The sequence below is a fragment of the Crotalus tigris genome, unplaced genomic scaffold, assembly GCF_016545835.1.
Source record: "Crotalus tigris isolate CLP2741 ecotype Arizona unplaced genomic scaffold, ASM1654583v1 scf7180000018550.1270297659:1495590, whole genome shotgun sequence".
NCBI lineage: Eukaryota > Metazoa > Chordata > Lepidosauria > Squamata > Viperidae > Crotalus > Crotalus tigris.
In genome coordinates, this window is record NW_024097073.1 from 791807 (window position 1) to 812129 (window position 20323).

The following is a 20323-nucleotide window of genomic DNA, read 5'->3' on the forward strand; positions in this document are numbered from 1 at the left end:
AGAGGTTTTATTACTTCCAGCATAACCTACCAGAGTTGGGGACAGGAATAAGACAGTGCTTACCATGTAGTAAATTTGCCTCCTCAGTCCTTTGTTCTTATACCTGCAAGAAATATTTTTTGATCATCTTAGGGAAGGTATGGGTGATGTTCACCCGATGCACTTACAATTAATGAACCGTGGTTTATTCAAGTGAGGCTGGGTTTGCACTGCCATGCTAGGCTGAAATGTGGGGGTGTACAGGGATCTCTGAAATGTCAGGACAGTGTCATTCTGCGCTGTTTGTGAAATCCTGAAAGGGAAGAAGAATGGCTCCTTTGGGCTCTGTCAACAAACATTGCTTTCACTGAATTGGGCAAAAGTCAATGTCTGCCAGGGAGGGGAACCAAGATGAAGGAACTCTGTACAGTATTTTCTGTTCATCTGCCTTGGGAGCCATCTATTGACAAAACTTGGTATTACCTGCAGAATATAACCAGGCTCCAGAGTGGAGTTCAGTGGCTGACTCTCATCCTGTTGTGTCTGCTCTCCAATGCTATCTGGGAGCTTGAAGCCAAAGTGATCTTCTCCCCGGCTGCTTCCTTCTCTTCAACAAATACCTTGAAACTTATCTGCAAGAATTTACACTGAAATACCCGCACCTATACCTTTTCAGGAATGAAAAGTATTTTTTTCTGATATTCATTTAGTAAAGTGAGCACAAAGTGTCCCAGGAGTGGTATCTTTTTTAAAAAACAAACAAACAAACAAACCACTACAGAGCAGCATTGCCTTTCTTTTAGAGAATAAACCTTTTATTTTAACTGTCTTTGTTTTGGAAACAATTTTCTAATTAGGCTTTTACAATGATTGCTGATTAGGAAGCAGTTTCATAAAGCAAGGGGACTCCTACACTCTGGCCACCCGGCCACATTCTGATTAAGGATACTCTGTAGCTGCAAGCAGGGCTTCTGTCAGCCTCCAGACGCTCACCCCATCCTCAGGGCTTGTTTAAACCAATTGAACTTCTATTGCAGCCATCTCAATAGTGAAATTGAAATTTTCCTCCTTGGGTGGAATATTTATCCAGTGACAATATCTAGCTAATAAAATCTTAAGGGCAGATGAGATGTGAGTCCTCCAAATCTGGCTGCGAAGGCCAGTCTTCACATTGAAAAGATAAGGCGCTGGCAGTATTAAGCCTTGAGTAGAGGTGCTTTAGCTCTGGGTTCATATGAGGAAGATACCTTGTTGCAGAGGGAGTGAACAGATCTGAACAAGGCAATGGTTTTCTGTTAGGAGAGCACTATATTGCTAAAGCTGAGTTCTTGCTACATGCAGACACAGTCCTGGGTAATTATGTTAGGCACTGTTTCATACCTGAAGGAGTAGCCACCATCTGAGGTGGTACGGACCCTCAGAGACTGCATTGTGCCTGGCAAGGCAGCACAACAATTCTGGGAGTTGGGAATGTATGTGTGAGCGCCAGAACAATTTCCATGACAGTAATAAAACATAAAGCTGCTAGGATGCACGATCCAATTGTCCCATCCTAGTTCTTCAAAAGAGATGTTGATGGAGGTGCGGTGGCAGTTGGGATGGGCCACAGCATTGTGCTGGAACATTGCTGTGAGATTAGCTATGATTCTTGAGGGGCTCTCGGTCTGGTCCTGTGCCTTGGGTTTGGTGGTTGCCACAAGGAAAGGTATCTTTGCAGCATCAGCCACACAGGGGCAGCCTAGGCAACGAATGAAGAGCACAAACACATTCTGGAAAAGATAATGGAAGAAGGAGCTTCTAAAATGAAAGGCGGTCCAGCCCTCAGAAGCTGGCACTGCCATGGTAGCTAGTGGAACCTGGCCTTCTTCAGAGAGCATCAGTATCTCTGCCTCTGGGGAGGAGTTGTTGGAGGCAGCTTCTAAGGGGCTGCTCTGAACTACTACAGGGCCTGTGTAGAACCACAGCTGGACTGATGTCACCTCGTGACTCAGGATATGAATTGAGGATTGAAAAATGTAGGTGAAAACTCCCCTATGCTCTGGAAGCCCATCTGGCTGAAGTCGCTCACAGAGTACACCTGCAAAATAGGAGAGGGATTAATGGGTCTCAGCATTACATACGGTAGGCTACCATTTCTCCTAGCCTGGAAGAAGAAGTGAAGGAAGATGACTTTGTAATCTCCTTCCTCTGTGTATGTTTGTGTTCAGCCCTTACTTCATAGAGCATTTTGCTATTGTATTGATTTAGATCTATCACTGATTTTGCACATACCTGCTTTGTGTTTGCTTCAGCATTCCTTGACAAGACAATTGCTGGGTTTGTATAACTCACTAAGCATAATTTATTAAAAACCTTTTATATAATAAACCATAGTACCTGGACTCACATCTGTAAATCATTGTGTACCAGGCCACATTTCTGGCTTCACCCAAATGCTAAACTAAAACCACACAGATCAGATTATGGCTTTGCAGTTGGCTAATGTGCACCATTTCCTAGCTATCTAAAATGTTAAAATGGAAAGCTGATTTTCAAGATGCCCAGGTGCTGTGTGAACAATCTGCTAATATTCCTAGCCTGCTGTACCGAGGCAAGAGGTTTTTACAATGAGCATCTGGCCTTATTTTAGAAAAAGAACAGGTATTCACATCTGATGCTGAATAGATCTTAACACGATTGTCTTAATACTGTAGGTAAATATCTGCAATGAAGTTAAAGCTTACTCATGCCATGCCTGCAATAGAATGGCCAACCATGCAAATTATAAAAATTGGTGCCTGGAAATAACAGTATTCTTGTGACACATTTGAAATTGTCTTTATTTGCTATATTGAATATTGGCAAACTATTTTGTTCCTATTTCTGCATTCCGGAAACCAACTGATAACTCCATGTTGCCATCTCTCCCTCTCTGTCTCTCCCCCCCCCCCGCCGCCTTTCTCTCTCTCACACACACAGACACACACACATTTTCTCTCTTTCACCCAAAGTGGTCAACACTGATCCCCAAGAGTTGATGGGAGTATCTAAGGGATTGATAAATGTCTTGGATCAATAGGTGATCAATAAATGATGGAAGATCAGTTGGGGTCAATTAAGGTCTATGCCAGTCGTAGTCCTCAAGGTGAGGTGGCTAGTAGTGGGACAATATTACCTGGGATTGGATGGTCAGCCACCAGTGAGAATAGTCTTGTTTACTCTATTATTTATTGTTGTAGTTGTATTCATAATTATTCATAGTACTATCAGTAAATGTAGTATTTATTAAATTATTTTTATGAAATAAATATTTGGAGGTCAATGAACAGGTCAGAAACTTCATGAAAGACTCAATGAACTGAAGAGTTTGGGGACCCCCAATTATACCATCTACATTTATACCTTTTTTTCCCCTCGTCAGTTCAATTGTGTCTGATTCTTGAAGACTGCCTGGATAGGTCTCTGCAGTTTTCTTGGCAATGTTTCAGAAGTAGCTTATCATTGCCCTCTTCTTAGGGCTGAGAAGAAGTATCTAGTTCAAGGTCGGTCACCTAGCTGGCTTTCATGGCCAAGATAGGGCTGGAATCACAGTCTCCTGGTTTTTAGCCTGGTTCCTTAACCAAAATGGCTCTCCTCTATATCTTTATCAATACCTACACTGTATCTAGTTCTGTTCCTGTGTCCTTTGCTGTAGCTGAATATACTTTTATTAGGGCAGGTACAAAAAATTCAGCTCTTTCTTTTATTAGTTTAATAACTGGCTGGAGTTGCTATATGCTTATATTGTAGGAGGAGAGCAGTGTTAAGCTGTGATAGCAAAAAAATCAGGATGAAACTGATACCACCTGTTCTGACTTACCTATTTTATTAAAAGGCATAAGCTCATGCCTTTTAATAAAATTTGTTTTTCAGAAAAGATGCTACCAACCCTTTTCTGATTATATATTTATAATGTGACACAATAGCAAAGTCTTGCAGTTGCAGAAACTGAATCCCATACAATATTGCCTGACTTACTGTTGAAATTTTTCATCTGTATATTAATATATATGTATTCATAATGCACACCTGTATGTTAATACTAAATAAATACAAAATAAAGCACTGGGGAAGCTAGAGCTGCCAAAACTGGGCTGCCAAAATCTGGACAGCCACTAGATGGCAGAAAAGAGATACAGAAAACCACAATTTCTTTCTTCCTGTAAAATGGAAATCTGGAACTCAGATACAGCAACACTAGCAAAGCTGTAAAAGAATATGTGTATGTGCAACATCTCATTTCCTATTCAGACACAAACCCACGTCAATAATCTGGATTGGGGGAAGTTGAGATCTCGTTCAAAGGTATATCTTAAGGAGGCAATTCTACACACAAGCACCTTCAGAATCTAAAATAGTGGGTTTATGTTAGTGTAACAATAAGCTTAGGTTGCAAGTTCATTATGAAGTCACAGTAAAATATTACCTGCCTATTCTGAAGTAAGTCTCATTGAGTTCAGTAAGACTAACTCTCAAATAAAAAAATGCAGATTGTGGTTGAAACAATATACTTTATTATCTGGAAATAAGTCCAACTGAATCCAATTAGAGCTATATTTAAGGTCATATAAAGATCTCTGGTTAATTGTATTAAATTCAGTGGGACTTCTGAAAAACTAGAAAAAAAATACTAGGATACCTGAGAGCTCCCACATTCACGTCAGCTGGATTTGAATTGCTGAATCTAGCTTAAATTTCTGCTATAGCTGGAATAAAATCAAAATGTGTGTGTGTGTGTGTGTGTGTACATCTCTGGCATGAAGTTCACTGCTATATGATTTGATAGAATCATACAGTTGGACATGACCTAAAAGATCATCTAGTCCAACCCTCTGTCTGTGCAGGATCCACAACTTGACTTCACTATTTGTTCCTGCATCTGTTGAAATGGGTTAGAATGATAAAATAATGATTGCCCTGTCTTCATCAGGGCACTTTTTCTATTCCTTTGGTTTTAAATCTCCCAGGACCCCTTGAGTCATGGTTCTGCTTACCTTGGATTGGGAAGACAATCACTTGGGATATGTGTTCTTCCTCCAAGCTGCGAGTCTCTGTTGTGTCCAAGGCATGCCGTCTGTGAAGCCCCCTTCGTCCCTCTTGGACCTTTTCATTTTGGGGGACAGGACCAAGGAAATCCAGGAAATGTGCCTTGACTTTAGCCAGGATGAGTTGCCTCTCAGCATCCCTGTTGCAGCCAGCAACAGCAGCAGGACACAGCAAAATCAGCTGCAGGATCAGCATGGAGTTCATCCTGGTCCAGATATGCAGAGAGCCTGGATCCATCATATACAAGGGAAAGATATGCAGGATGTGTGAAGTTCTGGCAAAGAAAAAAAAAAGTTCTTGCCTGCAGGTAAGGGCTCAGGCTGAGGCACTGTTCCCAGGTATTGCTTGGTGGTTCAGAATGTGTGCAGGGAAGTTCTGCCTTGTAGATGAGGCTGTCTGGCTCTTCGGATGAATCTGCCCAGCTCCTTCTGCCTCCTGATTTCTTTACTGAGCCAAGCTGGGGCATGATGGCATTGAGACTATCTGTCACTGACGCAAATGTCTGCTAGCCATGAATATTATCTCCTGGGCAGCAAAAACACAGGAGACTGTCTGGAATGCAAGGACGGTGTTGCCTAGGGGACAGGACCTGGAGCAGAGTACTCTGGAGGAGAGATGGACGTAGTCCCCAAGTTGTCAACACGGGAGCAGTAACAGAGGGGTGATTCTCCTTAGTTTCTTATTGGACTGTCTGAAATTCAGGGCTGTCAAAGTGTTATTTTCAGTGGGGGCCTGATCATTCTCCTCCATCCCAGGCAGTTTTCAATCTAGCTCTAAGTCATTCATATAACATTAAATTCTGCATCAAAGACTTAGTGGGCAGTTTACAAATGTTTCACATATGTGCACAAGCTCACAATTTGCAATCCAGACACTTTCCCTCCCTGGTTCAGTATTCAAAAGGCTCCTCATGCATTGGAATGACCTTTAAACATATATTTGAAAGATATATAAATTCTACCTATGATCACACTGAGTAAGGATGTAATATGGGTGTTACAAAGCAATAAAATTGCTTGTGAATATAATGAGATATTTGTATGATCCTAAAAATGAAATGACACACATCTTAAGGCTGCCCTTTCAATCATTGCTCATGATTATAAATTGCCTCCTAGCCTGGCTATATAGGGTGTCTAATCCTAAAAGAGAAAAAAAAATATCTTTGGTTGCTTTTGTAACCCATTTTTTTATTGCCTCAGATTATTGATTTCTCTAACTCAGTACTGTACTGTAGGGCTAACATCCAGTTGCAGAAATCTGGATAACCAGACGACACCAAGCAGATATGTCTCTGAATTTCTCTGTTCCTATTTAGTGATCTTTTCATTTTTTGACTCAAGATACAAAAACCTTAAACTGGACAGGGTGGCCTAGTGGTTAAACTGCTGGGCTTGTCGACTGGAAAGTTGGCAGTTCAAGACCCGAGTATCATATGATGGGGTGAGCTCCCAATCGTGCCCTAGCTTCTGCTAACCTAGCAGTTTGAAAGCATACAAATGCAAATAGATAAACAGGTACCACTTTGGTGAGAAGGTAACAATGTTCCGTCTGCCTTGGTGTATAGTCATGCCAGCTACATGGCTGTGGAAGTGTCTTTGGACAATGCTGGCTCCGTCAGCTAGGAAATGGAGATGAGCATGGCCCCTAGAGTTGGACATGACTGAGTATGTCATGTCCGTTACCTTTTCACAGAAACTTTAATTATTTATATCACTAGTTTTTCAGTACATGAAGAAAGGTCTTTTTAATATAGATCTTCATCTGCACTGCCCAGAGTCAGGACCTGGGACTTTCAGTAGCTAGGAGCCTGTCTTCTTTTGTACTATATAACTGACTGAAAAGAATACATCTCTATATTATTTAAATGCACCCCACCTTTTTAGGTTTTTACCCAAGCCAAAGAGTCTTCTGTTATAGCAACTCCATCTGTCAAAGTTAATACAACTCTCAAAGCAGAATCTCAGTAACTGTTTTAGTCACCTTCATAAGGAGACGCAATCCGAATACAGCATTAAACATTTGGTACAATAATACACTGCATTTGGGGTAGAGAAGTTATTATTAAATCACCTTTATGAAGGTCCACAAAAGATAAATCTTTATAGTCCTTTTTAAATGTTGATAACTCAGATTACAGGACCTGGTTTCAGATGAGAAAAGTTTATCATATAATTGTGGCTATTTTAGTGGCAGGATCACAATCAGATTAGGCATAAGGCACCTCAATCAAATATTCAAAATAACTGAGTATGCTTATGCAAGGCCCAATGTACTGGCACCAGTAATTGAAACTTCTCTGGATATCCACCTAATATATGGATGTATGATAGATGGAAGGAGAGATGCTTTGGAAAAGATCTGAATCAGTATGAATAGTGCATGAGGAGCATGAGGAGCTTATGGATCATTTCAGTAATTCAAGGAAAACTATGCTTTTTGGTGGTTTCATTGATGAAAATTCATAAAGAGGGTTCTTCCTTGATCTGCATTCCTTGATTTCTCACTACAGAGTAGGCCCATGGCCTTCAGCCCTGAAAGTAAAAAAGAGGAGCTGGAAAGAGAGGAGATGGATGGTTAGGGTGAAATGCAGCCATCTTTGCTTTCTTATGCTCAGTTTGAGGTAAGAGAACCTGACCAAGACCCTTTGAAAGCACTTGCAAAGAGGTTCATGTATTAGGTCATCCAGAACAAAATAATATATTGTCAGCATAGACGGGACAATTAGACTGACGAGAAGAAATTAAATAATTCAAAGCAAATGAAAGGGAACCTACACTGAGGCCTGAAATATACAGCTGAAGACACAGGTTGGGAGATAGAACTCATTCCATACAACAGAAAAGAATCAGAGAAATAACTATATCCCGAATCATTGCCCTAAGAAAAACCTCAGGTGAAACATTAATAGTTAATTGATAGTTCAAGGTATCAGATGTAGCACAGAGATCTAATCAGACCAGCATTGAAAACAGATGGTCTGCTTTGGCCATGGCTGATCGTTAATAATATGAGTCATTGCTAGTTTGGTACAATATCCCATGCTGAAAACCTTAAATTTGTTTGTGAAATTGTTGATGGTAATGTGAAGAAGGAATTGAGAGAAAGCTACTGTTTTAAGGGATTGAATAAGAACGGAAGGAGAGACACCAGATGAAAACTGAAGGACTGTAGCTCTGTATGCCTTTTTAAATAGAGGATGAAGATAAGCATCTTTTACACTATGTACAAACTGGTTGAGATGCCTGGAAGTTGTAGTTTAACAAACCATCTGGAAATCCACAACTTCCCCTCCCTATACTGTAATAAATGAACAAATCATTTTTGACTCATTTTTTTCTCCACTGGGTTCTCTTTATCTAGTTTTAGGATATGTGGAGAATAGATCATGTTTTAAGACATATTTTTATAGAAATGTTGAAAAATCAAAAGGGTTCACAAACTTCTAAGCTCTATATGTGAAAAGCAACACTGATAATTGAACATTGCTACATGGGAAAGCTAACATTACAGTATTGGTAGTGTTCTCCACTTCTTTTCTCTTTAAAACTGTGTAAGTACCTCCCTGGTCTAGAGGTGCAGCATGAGGACTAAGAAAAGGCAAATAAATCAGTTGGCAGAGCAACACAACCCAATGGAAGCAGAGATAATAACTCAAATTATTCTTGCAAAATAGAGTTTATCTGCACTGGATTCTGACTGAACATGGGAGGATAGAAGCAGCTTTATGTTAGATGTTACTGCACCCTAAAATTATTGCCACAATTCAGGCAGGACCCGTCTTATGGTTCAGATAAGAGTTATGTGAAATAATAATAAATAATAATAAATAATCCTAGTTATGTTAAAATCTCTGGGCCCTTCAGAAAAATAAAGCAAGGGTGAGGGAGATGCAGATGGTGGTAAAGTTGCCTTAGGATTTTATTGCATCTAGTCCAGGGGTCGGGAACCTTGGCTCTTTTATGACTCATGGACTTCAACTCCCAGAATTCCTGAGTCAGCATAGCTGACAGGAATTCTGGGAGTTGAAATCCATGAGTCATAAAAGAGTCAAGGTTGCCAAACCCTGATCTAGTCCATCAGGAAGTAACAGTGGAATGACTGATTTCCTGGACACTGGTCAACAGTAACATCAGACAACACAGGTGTCATATGAACATGTTCCCACACAGTTTCCTCACCTTTTATACTTCCCTGAATTCAAAGAACCACAGCAAACAGCAGAATCAATGATAACACTCCCCCCCCCCCAGTATGTACAAGAAAGTATTAACATTTCAAAGCCACAGAGTCTGAAGTGGTCTTAAAGAGGATCAAATTCACAGAATTTGAAAATTGTTAGAGTGGAATTAAGCCATTAAATTCAATCTTCTGATCGTTGCAGGAATTCAGACAGAAGTATCCCAGAGATATACGCTCTCTAGTTTCCACATGAAGTGAGAGGGAGGGAATCATCTGCCTCTCTGGGCACTTGATTCCACTGTCATATTGTTCTTACTGAAAGATTCTCAATTTGGTGTCTGATGTTCTGTAATGTAAACCCAATATTTCACATCCTTGCCTTCTGGAGAACTTTATTACACGTGGCTTCCTCTTAAGTCTTAAGCAATTTGATATTATATCCCCCCTCTATCTTTTCTTAAGACTAATCTTTCTTATTTCTTTCAGTCTCTCTTCACAGGATTTTCTAGTTCCTTAATCCTCATTATTGGCTAAACCTTTCCAATTTGTCTGACTGCTGTTTATGAACAATGCAGATTATAGCAGTCGTTTTCTTTCTGTAATTTGGAAAGTATATATCTATAACTAATGTGGCTGAACATATAAGAAGTAGCTCTGCAGCCAAATTACACTCCTGACAAGCACATTCATAATCACTTTTTATATGTGATTTTCAAGCCAGCTACGTATCCAGTTAATTGTCATGCCATCTAACCTAAACTACCATGCTAATCAAAATACCATGGGATACTTCAAGTACTTTGCTGAAACCAATATATAACTGCATCCAGTTTTGGTCACCATGATGTAAAAAAGATGTTGAGACTCTAGAAAGAGTACAGAGAAGAGCAACAAAGATGATTAGGAGACTGGAGGCTAAAACATATGAGGAACGGTTGCTGGAATTGGGTATGTCTAGTTTAGTGAAGAGAAGGACAAAGGGGGACATGATAGCAATATCTCAGGGGCTGCCACAAAGAAGAGGGAGTCAAGCTGTTCTCCAAAGCACTTGAAAGCAGGACAAGAAGCAACAGATGGAAACTTATCAAGGCGAGAAGCAACCTAGAACTAAGGAGAAACTTCCTGACAGTTAGAACAATTAATCAGTGGAACAACCTGCCTTCAGAAGCTGTGAATGCTCCAACACTGGAAGTTTTTAGGAAGAGACTGGACAGCCATTTGTCTGAAATGGTATAGGGTTTCCTGCCTGAGCAGGGGGTTGGACTAGACCTCCAAGGTCCCTTCCAACTTTATTATTATTATTATGTTTATAGAATTTGCACCACTTATAATGGAAATTTGTATCTAATAAAAAAATCAGATAAGGCTAGTCTTGCAAATCCATGCTACAATAATCTTGATGATAACTGCATTCTTTATGCAATTTCTTTATTATTTGCTCTGGATTTTCCCAGGAATTTATGTCAGATGGACTGGTTTACAGTTCCCCGTATCATTGTTTCTCTTCTTTTTGATGATATAGATAACGTTTGTTCTCATATCTGTCTGATATACACAAGCAGACATTTTTTGTCATCTCAAACTACTTAGGAGGTTTTTATGAAAGAAAGATAATATAAGCCTGTTGCAAATCTGCGTTCACCTTAACACTTTGCTTGTCAGAAATGGTATCTTGCAGAAGAATCAGTTTAGAAATATCCTGACATTTTAAATTTGCTTGGTTTGTAGGATGTTTTTATTCAAATGTATAAGTTTTCAACTGCAGTCAAAGGTGACCCATTTTAAGGAAAAAAAATTATCCTATTGTGCTGAATGCAAAATCTTTCCTCATTTATCTCTCCTTGCAAAATCCATCTATTTTTTCCTGGCTATTTTTTTCTAGAGAAATTACATCTACGAAGCGTTGAAAAATATTTATAAATAATAAATATAAATTATTTATTGATAATACAAATAAATAAATATCCTGTCCTAATTCCATGCTTTGCCCCTAAACTGAACATTAACAGAATGCTGCTGGAAATAGGTTCCTTATGGGAAAAAAACAGAAAACCCCCCCCCATATCTTGAGGAACAGAGAAAGTAAGTTACAAATAATCCTGGGAAGAATATTTTGTTTTGGTAGCAATGTATTTGTTGATAAAGTTTGTAACATGAAAAGAAAGTGAAGGCTACAATTGACTGAATCTGTGAAAAAAATAACTATCCTTACACAAGTCAGTCTTGCTGAAATAGCAGTAGTAAGGTTTGTGTGGGGTGTGGATGTGTAGGTGTGAGTGGGTGTGATTTCCATTTCTGTTTTAGCTGACACTACCATCTCCTTGGCCATTTCTTCATTCCAGTCTTTGGTAATGAAATATTTTCTGCCACACTAGTGCAGCTGTGTGAGTTATAACTGGTCCACTTTCCTAATTATACAGGGACAGGGACACTCAGGAGGCTGAGATCTGATGACAAAGAATCTTCTAGTACTTCTTTTGTTGAGAAACCATGCTTGGTAGCAGCATTCCAAGCCTAAGGGTTTGCTGCCAATTTTTGTTACCACTCAGGGCATCATGGCAGGGCATCTGGGAAAGGAAATGGAAGTTCACAGACCCAGCAGTCTGATATGGAAGATTCAGGGTACCTTCCGGGGTAGGTAAAATGAGGACCCAGATTGTTGGGGGCAATGTAAATATGTATATACATTGCTTACTAACAGAGGGATAGAATCAAGATCACGTGAAGTATTAATACCACTCTTCAATGCCTTGGTAAGGCCACACTTGGAATACTGCATCCAGTTTTGGTCACCACGATGTAAAAAAGATGTTGAGACTCTAGAAAGAGTACAGAGAAGAGCAACAAAGATGATTATGGGACTGGAGGCTAAAACATATAAGGAACGGTTGCTAGAATTGGGTATGTCTAGTTTAACGAAGAGAAGGACAAGGGGGGACATGATAGAAGTATTCCAATATCTCAGGGGCTGCCATAAAGAAGAGGGAATTAAGCTATTTTCCAAAGCACCTGAAGGCAGGACAAGAAGCAACGGGTGGAAACTAATCAAGGAGAGAAGAAACCTAGAACTAAGGAGAAACTTCTTGACAGTGAGAACAATTAATCAGTGGAACAGCCTGCCTCCAGAAGCAGTAAATGCTCCAACACTGGAAGTTTTTAAGAAGAGACTGGACAGCCACTTGTCTGAAATGGTGTAGGGTTTCCTGCCCGAGCAGGGGGTTGGACTAGATGACCTCCAAGGTCCCTTCCAACTTTACTAATATGAACACCGCTTAGAGAGTGCTTGCACTTAAAGCAGTATATAAGTCTCATAAATAAATAAATAAATTGGTAATCCTTAGGAGCTGCCTGGATGGTCAGGTACAGATATTAGCCTGTCACATTGTGGTATGATACTGGGACCAGAATTTCAGGCCATTGCAGGCATACTACAAACTAATAAAGGAGAATATTTGTCACTCAGGGTTGAAAGGAGGGGTCCTTGGTGCTCACTGAACTTGGTTGTTTTCTTGCAGACTAAACTATGTAACATCTAGCACTGATGATGTTACCTAGCTTGGTTAATGAAACGTCTCTAAGAAAACAACCAAGCTCAGAGAGTACCAAGGACCCTTCATACTACAAACTGCTTTGAGATGGGGAGGGGGTGACCCTGTTCTTCCCCCTACTCCCTTGTCTTGAGATGGGCTAAGCCTGAGGCAGCTTCAGGGCTGAGGGATGCCTGCCTGTGCCTCCCTGCTGGGCTCTATACTTAGCCATGTCCCAGCCCCCTCTTATCAGCCCGGTCATGTCATCAGAAAGTATTTTTGGGGACAGCAGCTGCAGGCATTTGTAACACTTCAGCTTTGCTCCACTCACAAACGCCTGGGGAGCAGGCAGAAGAAGACCAGGGTGCTACAGCATACAAGGGGCAGAGAGCAGTTGGGGTGTATGAGGAAGAGTGGGCAGGCAGGCCCAGACTGATCATGGAACAGGAAGGGATAGAGAAGTATTGAGGAGAGCAATAGGAGTTTAGACTCATGAATGATTGAACAGCTGGACATCATCTGACAGGACCAGGAGAAGCAAGAACCGGTTGACTGAGAAGGCGGATACACAAGGTTAGTGAACCCAGAGAGAGAAGCAAGGGGTTCAGTTGGGAGACCCTTATTAGCTTGTGTCCCTATGCAAATAATGGGATTAGGAGAACCAAAGTTGTCTAAGAGGGTGTTCTGTATGCTTCTGAGTGATGAGAGCCATACAATCGATAACCAATCCTGGTTGCTGAGTAATGGAACAAAAGGAAAATAGACTTTGGGGTACCAAAGGAAACAGACTACAAGCATGGTCCTCCCATACCAGAAACCCAGTCTTCCTCTCCATGAAGTGGCTGCCATCCTGAGCAGCTTCTCCTTGCTGTTACCTGTTCTTATGTACCAAGAGCTTACAGGGGAATACTAGAGTCATCTCAGTGAGAAGTGGGGGAAAAAGAAATTTGTGTTTCATCCTGCTGGAATTCTCCCCCTCACTTTCTCCTGGAGAGGGGGTGGGTGGGCTGTGTGGCAGTGAATGGCAGCCTATTATCAGCAAACACTATTTAGAGCCTGATAAGGGAGGAATGCATGATAGGGCAAGTATGTTTGGCAGGCTGTGGCGACAGTTGGGCAACTGGATTCTCTCAGCACTGGGATAGCATTTCAGCAGGAAAGGCAAATTGGGAAGCCCCTAATTAAAATCTTACATTACTCTGTCCCTCATTAAGGGTACTGTTATGTTCGCAGGTTGGAGGCATTAAGAGGAGATGTATCATGTAACAACAAGCTTTTTTTAATTGTTCACTTTCACAACCAACAACAGCAAAAATGGCGTGCAGGCCTTTTATAGTGTCCTAGCCCCGGACAGCGTCAAACAATGATTGCAGAGGTTGTCTCCTGCCTTGCGCATGCGTGCAAGGCTGAAGACAACCAGTCTGGTCCTGGGCAGCTTTTGGTCTGCCCAGGACCCTTTGCAACATTTCTGAGCCTGCTGAATGCTTCAGCAGGCTCAGGACATAACAGGTACCCTGTGCAACTGTCTTAGTTCTCACTACTTAGTTCTCTTACTACACACAATCATACAATATTAGGAATCTAGTTCATGCAAACGCTTGAAAGATGCTGGGATGGTGGCTGAACTACAGATCATGCTTCCAATATGATTTCCTGTATACACAACATTTTTCATTAGACCTCCTTCAGGTCTACTTTGCAAATCAGAAATTTAGTTTGCATTCTTCTTTCTGGTGGATTGAACAGGTGCTGTGTTGAGATGGTCTAGCGCATGGGGTGGGCAACCTAAGACCAAAGTAGCAGATTAGTTAAAGGGGTTGGACTAGGACTGGAGTAATTCCTCCTTATTAACATCTGTTACAAGCCACAGTGATGTCAAAATGTTGTCCTGAACAATTTTGTAACCTTAAGTTACTTGTGGCATTTACGCAATATATCACAAGTAATTTGACTGAAGAGGTCACAATACTTCATTATGGAACTACTTGCTGATTTTAGGTCAATTACTTTCAGTTCAACACATTTCCCAGGGATGATGTGTGCAGATTTTTGTTTAAAAAAAGGAAGCCAATTTCCCATGTAAGTTGCCTTGAGCTTCCGGAAATAAGGTGGAATATAAATCTCAAAAGCAAGCAAATTAACAAATAATGTGGTCCCTCAGCCTCTTTTGTTTGTTTGTTTTTTTGCAGTCATTGAAATCCATCTGAACACAACTACTGAAAATCGACTGTATCATCTGACATTCTGAGGTAGGAGATACCTAAAAATGTAGTGTAACCCCTATAAAGTTTTAAAATGAAATACATTGGCTCCCTCAAAACCCGGCAAAACAAAAGTGATTTTAAAAAATGGCCCTGGGTGTGACATGTTAACTCGCTGACTCTGCCCTCATGGCAGCCCTCATCTCTCTGAAAACTAGGAAGTATAATTCTTGGGTAGCTTCCAGAATTGCCCACCACTCTGGCTACTAATGTTGATGAAGGTAAAGAGTGCCTTGACATAGCTGAAGAGGCATATATTGACAAAAGAGACAGCCACTTTTATGCAAACAGAGAATTGCACCGAAGGTGATAGTTCTGGCATAACCTTGCCTCATGCTACTGGGAAGCAGCTGCAAAGAGTTGAGCAAAGGAGACTTAGTTTCTCCCTATTTGTTATCTTATTTTCACCAAAGGATCTATTTACTATAGTCCAGTGATGGTGAACCTTTTAGAGACGGAGTGCCCAAACTGCAACCCAAAACCCACTTATGAATCGTCGAGTGCCGGGTGGGTGTGGCCCATTGGTTGGGTGTGGCCCATTGGGTGGGCGTGGCCCATTGGGTGGGTGTGGCTGTGGTAACGGCAGACTGGGTGGGACTAAAAAGTTCAATCAATCAATTCCAACTTTGCAAGATCTTTTTTTCTCCGCAAGAAATTGAAATTGACTGATTGAACCTTTTTTTTTTCCACACGGCTGCCTAAAGTGAAAAGGTTTTATAAAACCCAGCTGAGGGCCTAGGACTGGGGCGACGGCGCGCGTGCCCACAGAGAGGGCTCTAAGTGCCGCCTCTGGCACCTGTGCCATAGGTTCGCCATCACTGCTATAGTCCCATTTCCCAGTTTTAAGATATAATTGTCTATTAACACCATGCAGATTTGCCCAGCTCAGCTGAGATCAGCGCAATGCATCAAAATGTTAGTCTTACAAAAGGATTCTGTAAAATAAGAATACAGTATGTGGTGGGGTTATCCAGGGGTTACCATTTGTTGCAGAGAGGGCAGTGAGAGTAGTAGGTTGGAATGGCTCTGGACTTCCCTTGATAATAGTTGTGCAATGGCTTCACTAGGTGCCCAGCTTCCGACTTAGTCCAAATTTTACATGGTCAAGGCTGAGTAGCAGTGTGATTAAAGCCAGAGTTAGAACTTTATCCAGATATGCAGGAGAGAATGGGGGTGAAGTGTGAAGTGATTATGTGTGCCAAACTGAGCTCTGAACTGTTTTCTCCATGTGGTTTACTGTTCTCATTTCATCTTAAGTGAGGATAATGACCTCCTTCTTTCAACCCTTCCTCCTCCTCCAACTATAACTCTGCCTTGATCTGATTCTTTATAGGTCCCTGACCTGAGCTGTATCCTCCCTCGGCTGGCAATGGATGCTTTTGGTGGAGCTCCCCGATTCCTTACCTCTCCTCGTACTTTCTCAGTCCAAAGTGGCACAAATGCCATTCTGAAATGGCAGGTGGCCGGGGAGCCACGTCCCACCATTGTCTGGGAGAAAGACGGCTCTGTGCTGGAACTGCCCTCTGGCCGGATGCTTGTTGAGGTGAACGGGGATGCATACAGCCTGCTGGTCTCTCAGGCTGGCCCAGCAGACAGTGGCCGCTATGTGTGCAAAGCAAAGAACAGTGTGGGTGAAACCTACGCAGCTGCTCTGCTGAAAGTGGAGACAGAGTCTGAAATGAAACCTAATGGAGGTCTTGAATGTCAGCCGCCCGTCTTCCTGAATAGGCCTGTCTCGGCATGCGTGACCCGGGGAGAAGATGTGACATTTGCCTGTAGGGTCTCAGGGCAGCTTGAATGGGAAAAAGATGGACGCAAATTATCAGACATCTTTGAGAGTAGCCATTACAAAATGGATGTAGAGCCTGGGGACTGGCATTCTCTGCACCTCTATAACGCCCGATTGGCAGATGCTGGGGTCTATGTGTGCCGAGCACAGAACAGCTTTGGGGAGACCATGGCTGCAGCTGTGCTCCTGATAGACCCCATGCCAGGCCTTCCTCATAACGACCCATCTCAGGGGGCTCCCCAAAGCTGCCATTTCAAGAAGCCACCCGAGTCAAAAGAGGATAAGAGGCATCTACATCACCCTGCACAGATTGTGTTGTCTGAAGGCAGGCAGAATGGAGAAGTGCTTCCCAGCTTCCCCCCTACAAAGTCTTTTACTGTGAATGAAGGGAAGCATGCCAAGTTCCGCTGCTACGTCATTGGCAAGCCCAAGCCGGAGATTGTCTGGCAGAAGGATGGGAAGGTGTTGTCTGCTGGAAGGAGACATCTGCTCTATGAAGACAGAGAGGGCTACTTCATCCTTAAAGTGCTGTACTGTACAGCACGAGATTGTGGACTCTATGTGTGCACAGCCTGCAACACTGCTGGCCAGACACTCAGCGCTGTGAGACTCCATGTCAGAGGTATCCATCCAACGGGGAGGAAAAAGAGTGGGGTGGGGATGTGGGGATGCCACTAAATCTGCATAAGAACACATTGACCAGGTTCGCATATTAACTTTAATTGACCTGGATAAACGGGTTCTGCAATCCCAGCCATGTGGATGAAGTTAGTGGATGAAAATGGATGGGCAACTGTAAAGGAAAGAATTGTTTGGGGGACATGCCTGCCAATTACAAGAATGAAAGAAAAATATGTAGGCATTGCTTGAAGGGCATGCCAAAGCATAAGCTTGAACTAGTTTATAAACCAATCCAGCCCATGATAGATTAGATAACCACAAGAGGAATGGCCAGACCACTTATGAGAATGGGAACAGGCCTAGAGCAAAAATTTCTCAGATGGATCACAAGATGGGTTTCAGACACAGCAGGGAGCCTCTTCACCTTTATGAAAGTGGCAGGATGGCAAGCAAAAGACTTGGTTGGGTCCTGTTACTTACTCGCTGAGAGATCCAAATGGTCCTTGAGCTCCATTCTTGAGTGTACACTCTTTGCCAATAACAGTACCTATGAAATGCAGAGTGGTTTGGTCCATGCCAGAGGAGGTGGACAGCAAAGCTTTGCTCTCTCTCTCAAGGGAAGGAACATGGCACGTGAGATAGCAATCATTGATAACAAATTGGCTGGACAGGGTTCCTTCTACTTTGGGTTAGGAAGAAGTCTTGATTCTTTCATGCAGTGGATATATGTAGAATCAACACATGTGAATTTGGAGACCAGCAAGTAGGTAATAGTCTTCTCCATCTGCACTGATTCTGTTGTTGACTACTATGGCTTAGAGAAGGGAGGAAGGAGAGTTTGCTGGCCAGCCAAGTAGAAGATGAGTTAATGAATGTTCCTGGATTATACAGTCTGGAGATGGAGCCCAGTACAACTGAATGATCTTCTATGTTTAATACATGGCCCAGTTTTCTCTTAACTGTTTGTTCAGTATGTGTAATGGAAATATTATCATTGTGTGATGTACCACCAGCAATCAGAACAGGAGCATTTAATACTGCATCTGCTCTTTAGTTTGATAGGAATGGGCTACTTGCCTCCGTGCAGTGAATGTAATTTGATTTAATTTGATTATTAATTTAATTTATTTAGCCTCCCATCTCACAAAATGCAACTCTGGGCGATGTACAAAAATTATGAAAAGAAATATGCCAGCAAAGGGATGATAAGAATGGACACCTAGCAATGGAGCAATCTGATCATATATTCAGTTTGTTGGGAGCCCTGGGCCTGATTTTATAACTAGGTCTTTTGGGACTTCTGGAATATCAAAAGAGTGGAGCTAATGTAATGTAATTTCTGGGGGGAGGGAGGAAATATTCCATAAGGTAGACACCATGTCAGAAAAGGCAAGTTCCTGGGACCCACCAAACACAGACCTGCAGCATGCCTTCTCTGCCAGAACTTATGGGGTAGGCTAATGTAACCAGGGAGAGGCAGTTCCTCAGATAGTCTGATTCCATTACAATGCAGGGCTTTAAAGATCAAAACCAGTACCTTGAACTGGAAGAAGACTGGTAACCAATGCAGCTTGTGGAGTAGAGACATAACATGTGGTATTCTAAAAATGCACATAACTGCCCTTGCTGCTGCATTTTGTACCAGCTGAAGCTTCTGGGTACTCTTCAGGGGAAGCGCCATGTAGAGCCAATGCAATGTAGGCAATCTGGAGATGGCTAGGGCAGGAGTGAGTGTACGCAGTGTCTGCCCATCCAGAAAAGGGTACAACTGGTGCACAAGCAGCTGTGCAAAGGGCCTCCTAGCCATGACTGTCACCTGTCCTTTGAGCAGGAGTCATGAGTCTAGGACAGGGGTAGACAACCTTGGCTCTCTTATGACTCATGGACTTCAATTCCCAGAATGCCTGAGTCAGCATGGATGGCTCAGGAATTCTGGGAGTTGAAGTCCATGAGTCATAAAAGAGCTAAGGTTGCCTACCCTTGGTCTAGGTCTCTAGGAGGACCCCCAGATTGCTCACAGGGTCTGTCTGGGACAGTGCATCAGAGATGGCAAATCCTGGAGTCAGTGGGGCCCACAGTTCAAAACCCTCCAGCCTTGCGAGGGTTTGGCAGAAGCCCCTTGTTCCGCCTCGAGTCCCTCACAGCCTCCAGACATCGAGATACGACATTCATGGCTTATTTAATTTTATTAAACAATAGCTAAATCTACTAAGTTTTATTCAAAATTTAATTATTTTTTCCCCTGCATAAGCCTATGAGAGCCAATGATACAAAACAGCAGAACTACTCAACTTGCTAGCCTTGGATCTGGAACATATTTTTTTTTATTCAAAGCAGCTTATTAAATATTTGATACTGTGTTTTAGAAAAGTTTATGCAAAATTGCATTTAGTGTCCGATTTCAGACTGATGAGAGAGTGTTGTTTAAGACACGGCTGCTATTCAACCACTGACAGGCTCCTGAGATCGCCCCTTGCCTTCAGGACTGCCTCAGTAGAAGAAAGGATTCCAGGTTTAGCTGCTCTGACCTTCAGCTTTAGAACAAGTCTTCAGAAGGGCAGAGATCATAGCAGTTAAGAAGATGGGGAAAGACAAGAGATGGGATATTGATGGAACCGAAGGCAACTGGCAAAAGGAAAGAAAATAGGGTTATAAAAATGCTTTATCATTGTGTACGATATTGATAGATGGATTTCAGGCTCTTTGCTTTTCCAAGAGAGTTGCTTGGAATTCATGAACTTTGCAGAAGGTTCTGAGGAGAGCAAGAGGGGTGATAAAGCGGATGGACGGCCACGTGAGGCTCAGAAGAAGCAAGGTTTGTTTAGCCTGGAGAGGAGAACCACAGGAATCAGTTATATGTCAAAGGCTGCTCTTGGCAAGGAAATCAGCTGTTATCTAAA

The 20323-nt window shown here is 42.1% G+C and overlaps 2 protein-coding genes across 6 annotated transcripts in view; one reads left to right on the forward strand and one right to left on the reverse strand.

Annotated features, from left to right (window-relative positions):
* Positions 1 to 767: 767 nt before the first annotated feature.
* Positions 768 to 5613, reverse strand: INHA (inhibin subunit alpha). Its single transcript, XM_039354325.1, has 2 exons — positions 4992 to 5613; positions 768 to 2056 (listed from the first exon to the last, which is right to left on the reverse strand). Exons 1-2 carry the CDS (start codon positions 5281 to 5283, stop codon positions 1311 to 1313), a joined length of 1038 nt encoding a protein of 345 aa, XP_039210259.1. The 5' UTR covers positions 5284 to 5613; the 3' UTR covers positions 768 to 1310.
* Positions 5614 to 13071: 7458 nt separating this feature from the next.
* OBSL1 (obscurin like cytoskeletal adaptor 1) overlaps positions 13072 to 20323 on the forward strand; it is a 76480-nt gene continuing 69228 nt past the window's right edge. For all 5 annotated transcript variants that reach the window (XM_039354396.1, XM_039354397.1, XM_039354398.1 and 2 more), the window contains exons 1-3: positions 13072 to 13325; positions 14942 to 15001; positions 16347 to 17424. In XM_039354396.1, coding sequence (XP_039210330.1) covers positions 16383 to 17424 — 1042 coding nt within the window. In that variant the 5' untranslated portion in view covers positions 13072 to 13325; positions 14942 to 15001; positions 16347 to 16382. The remainder of the gene's footprint in view (positions 13326 to 14941; positions 15002 to 16346; positions 17425 to 20323) is intronic.

Excerpts from the sequence above, each read along its gene's own strand:
- INHA (XM_039354325.1), bottom strand. The coding sequence starts at position 5,283 with ATGATGGATCCAGGCTCTCTGCATATCTGGACCAGGATGAACTCCATG. Across the intron at positions 2,057-4,991 it reads GATTGTCTTCCCAATCCAAG|GTGTACTCTGTGAGCGACTT; the intron begins GTAAGCAGAACC and ends CCTATTTTGCAG.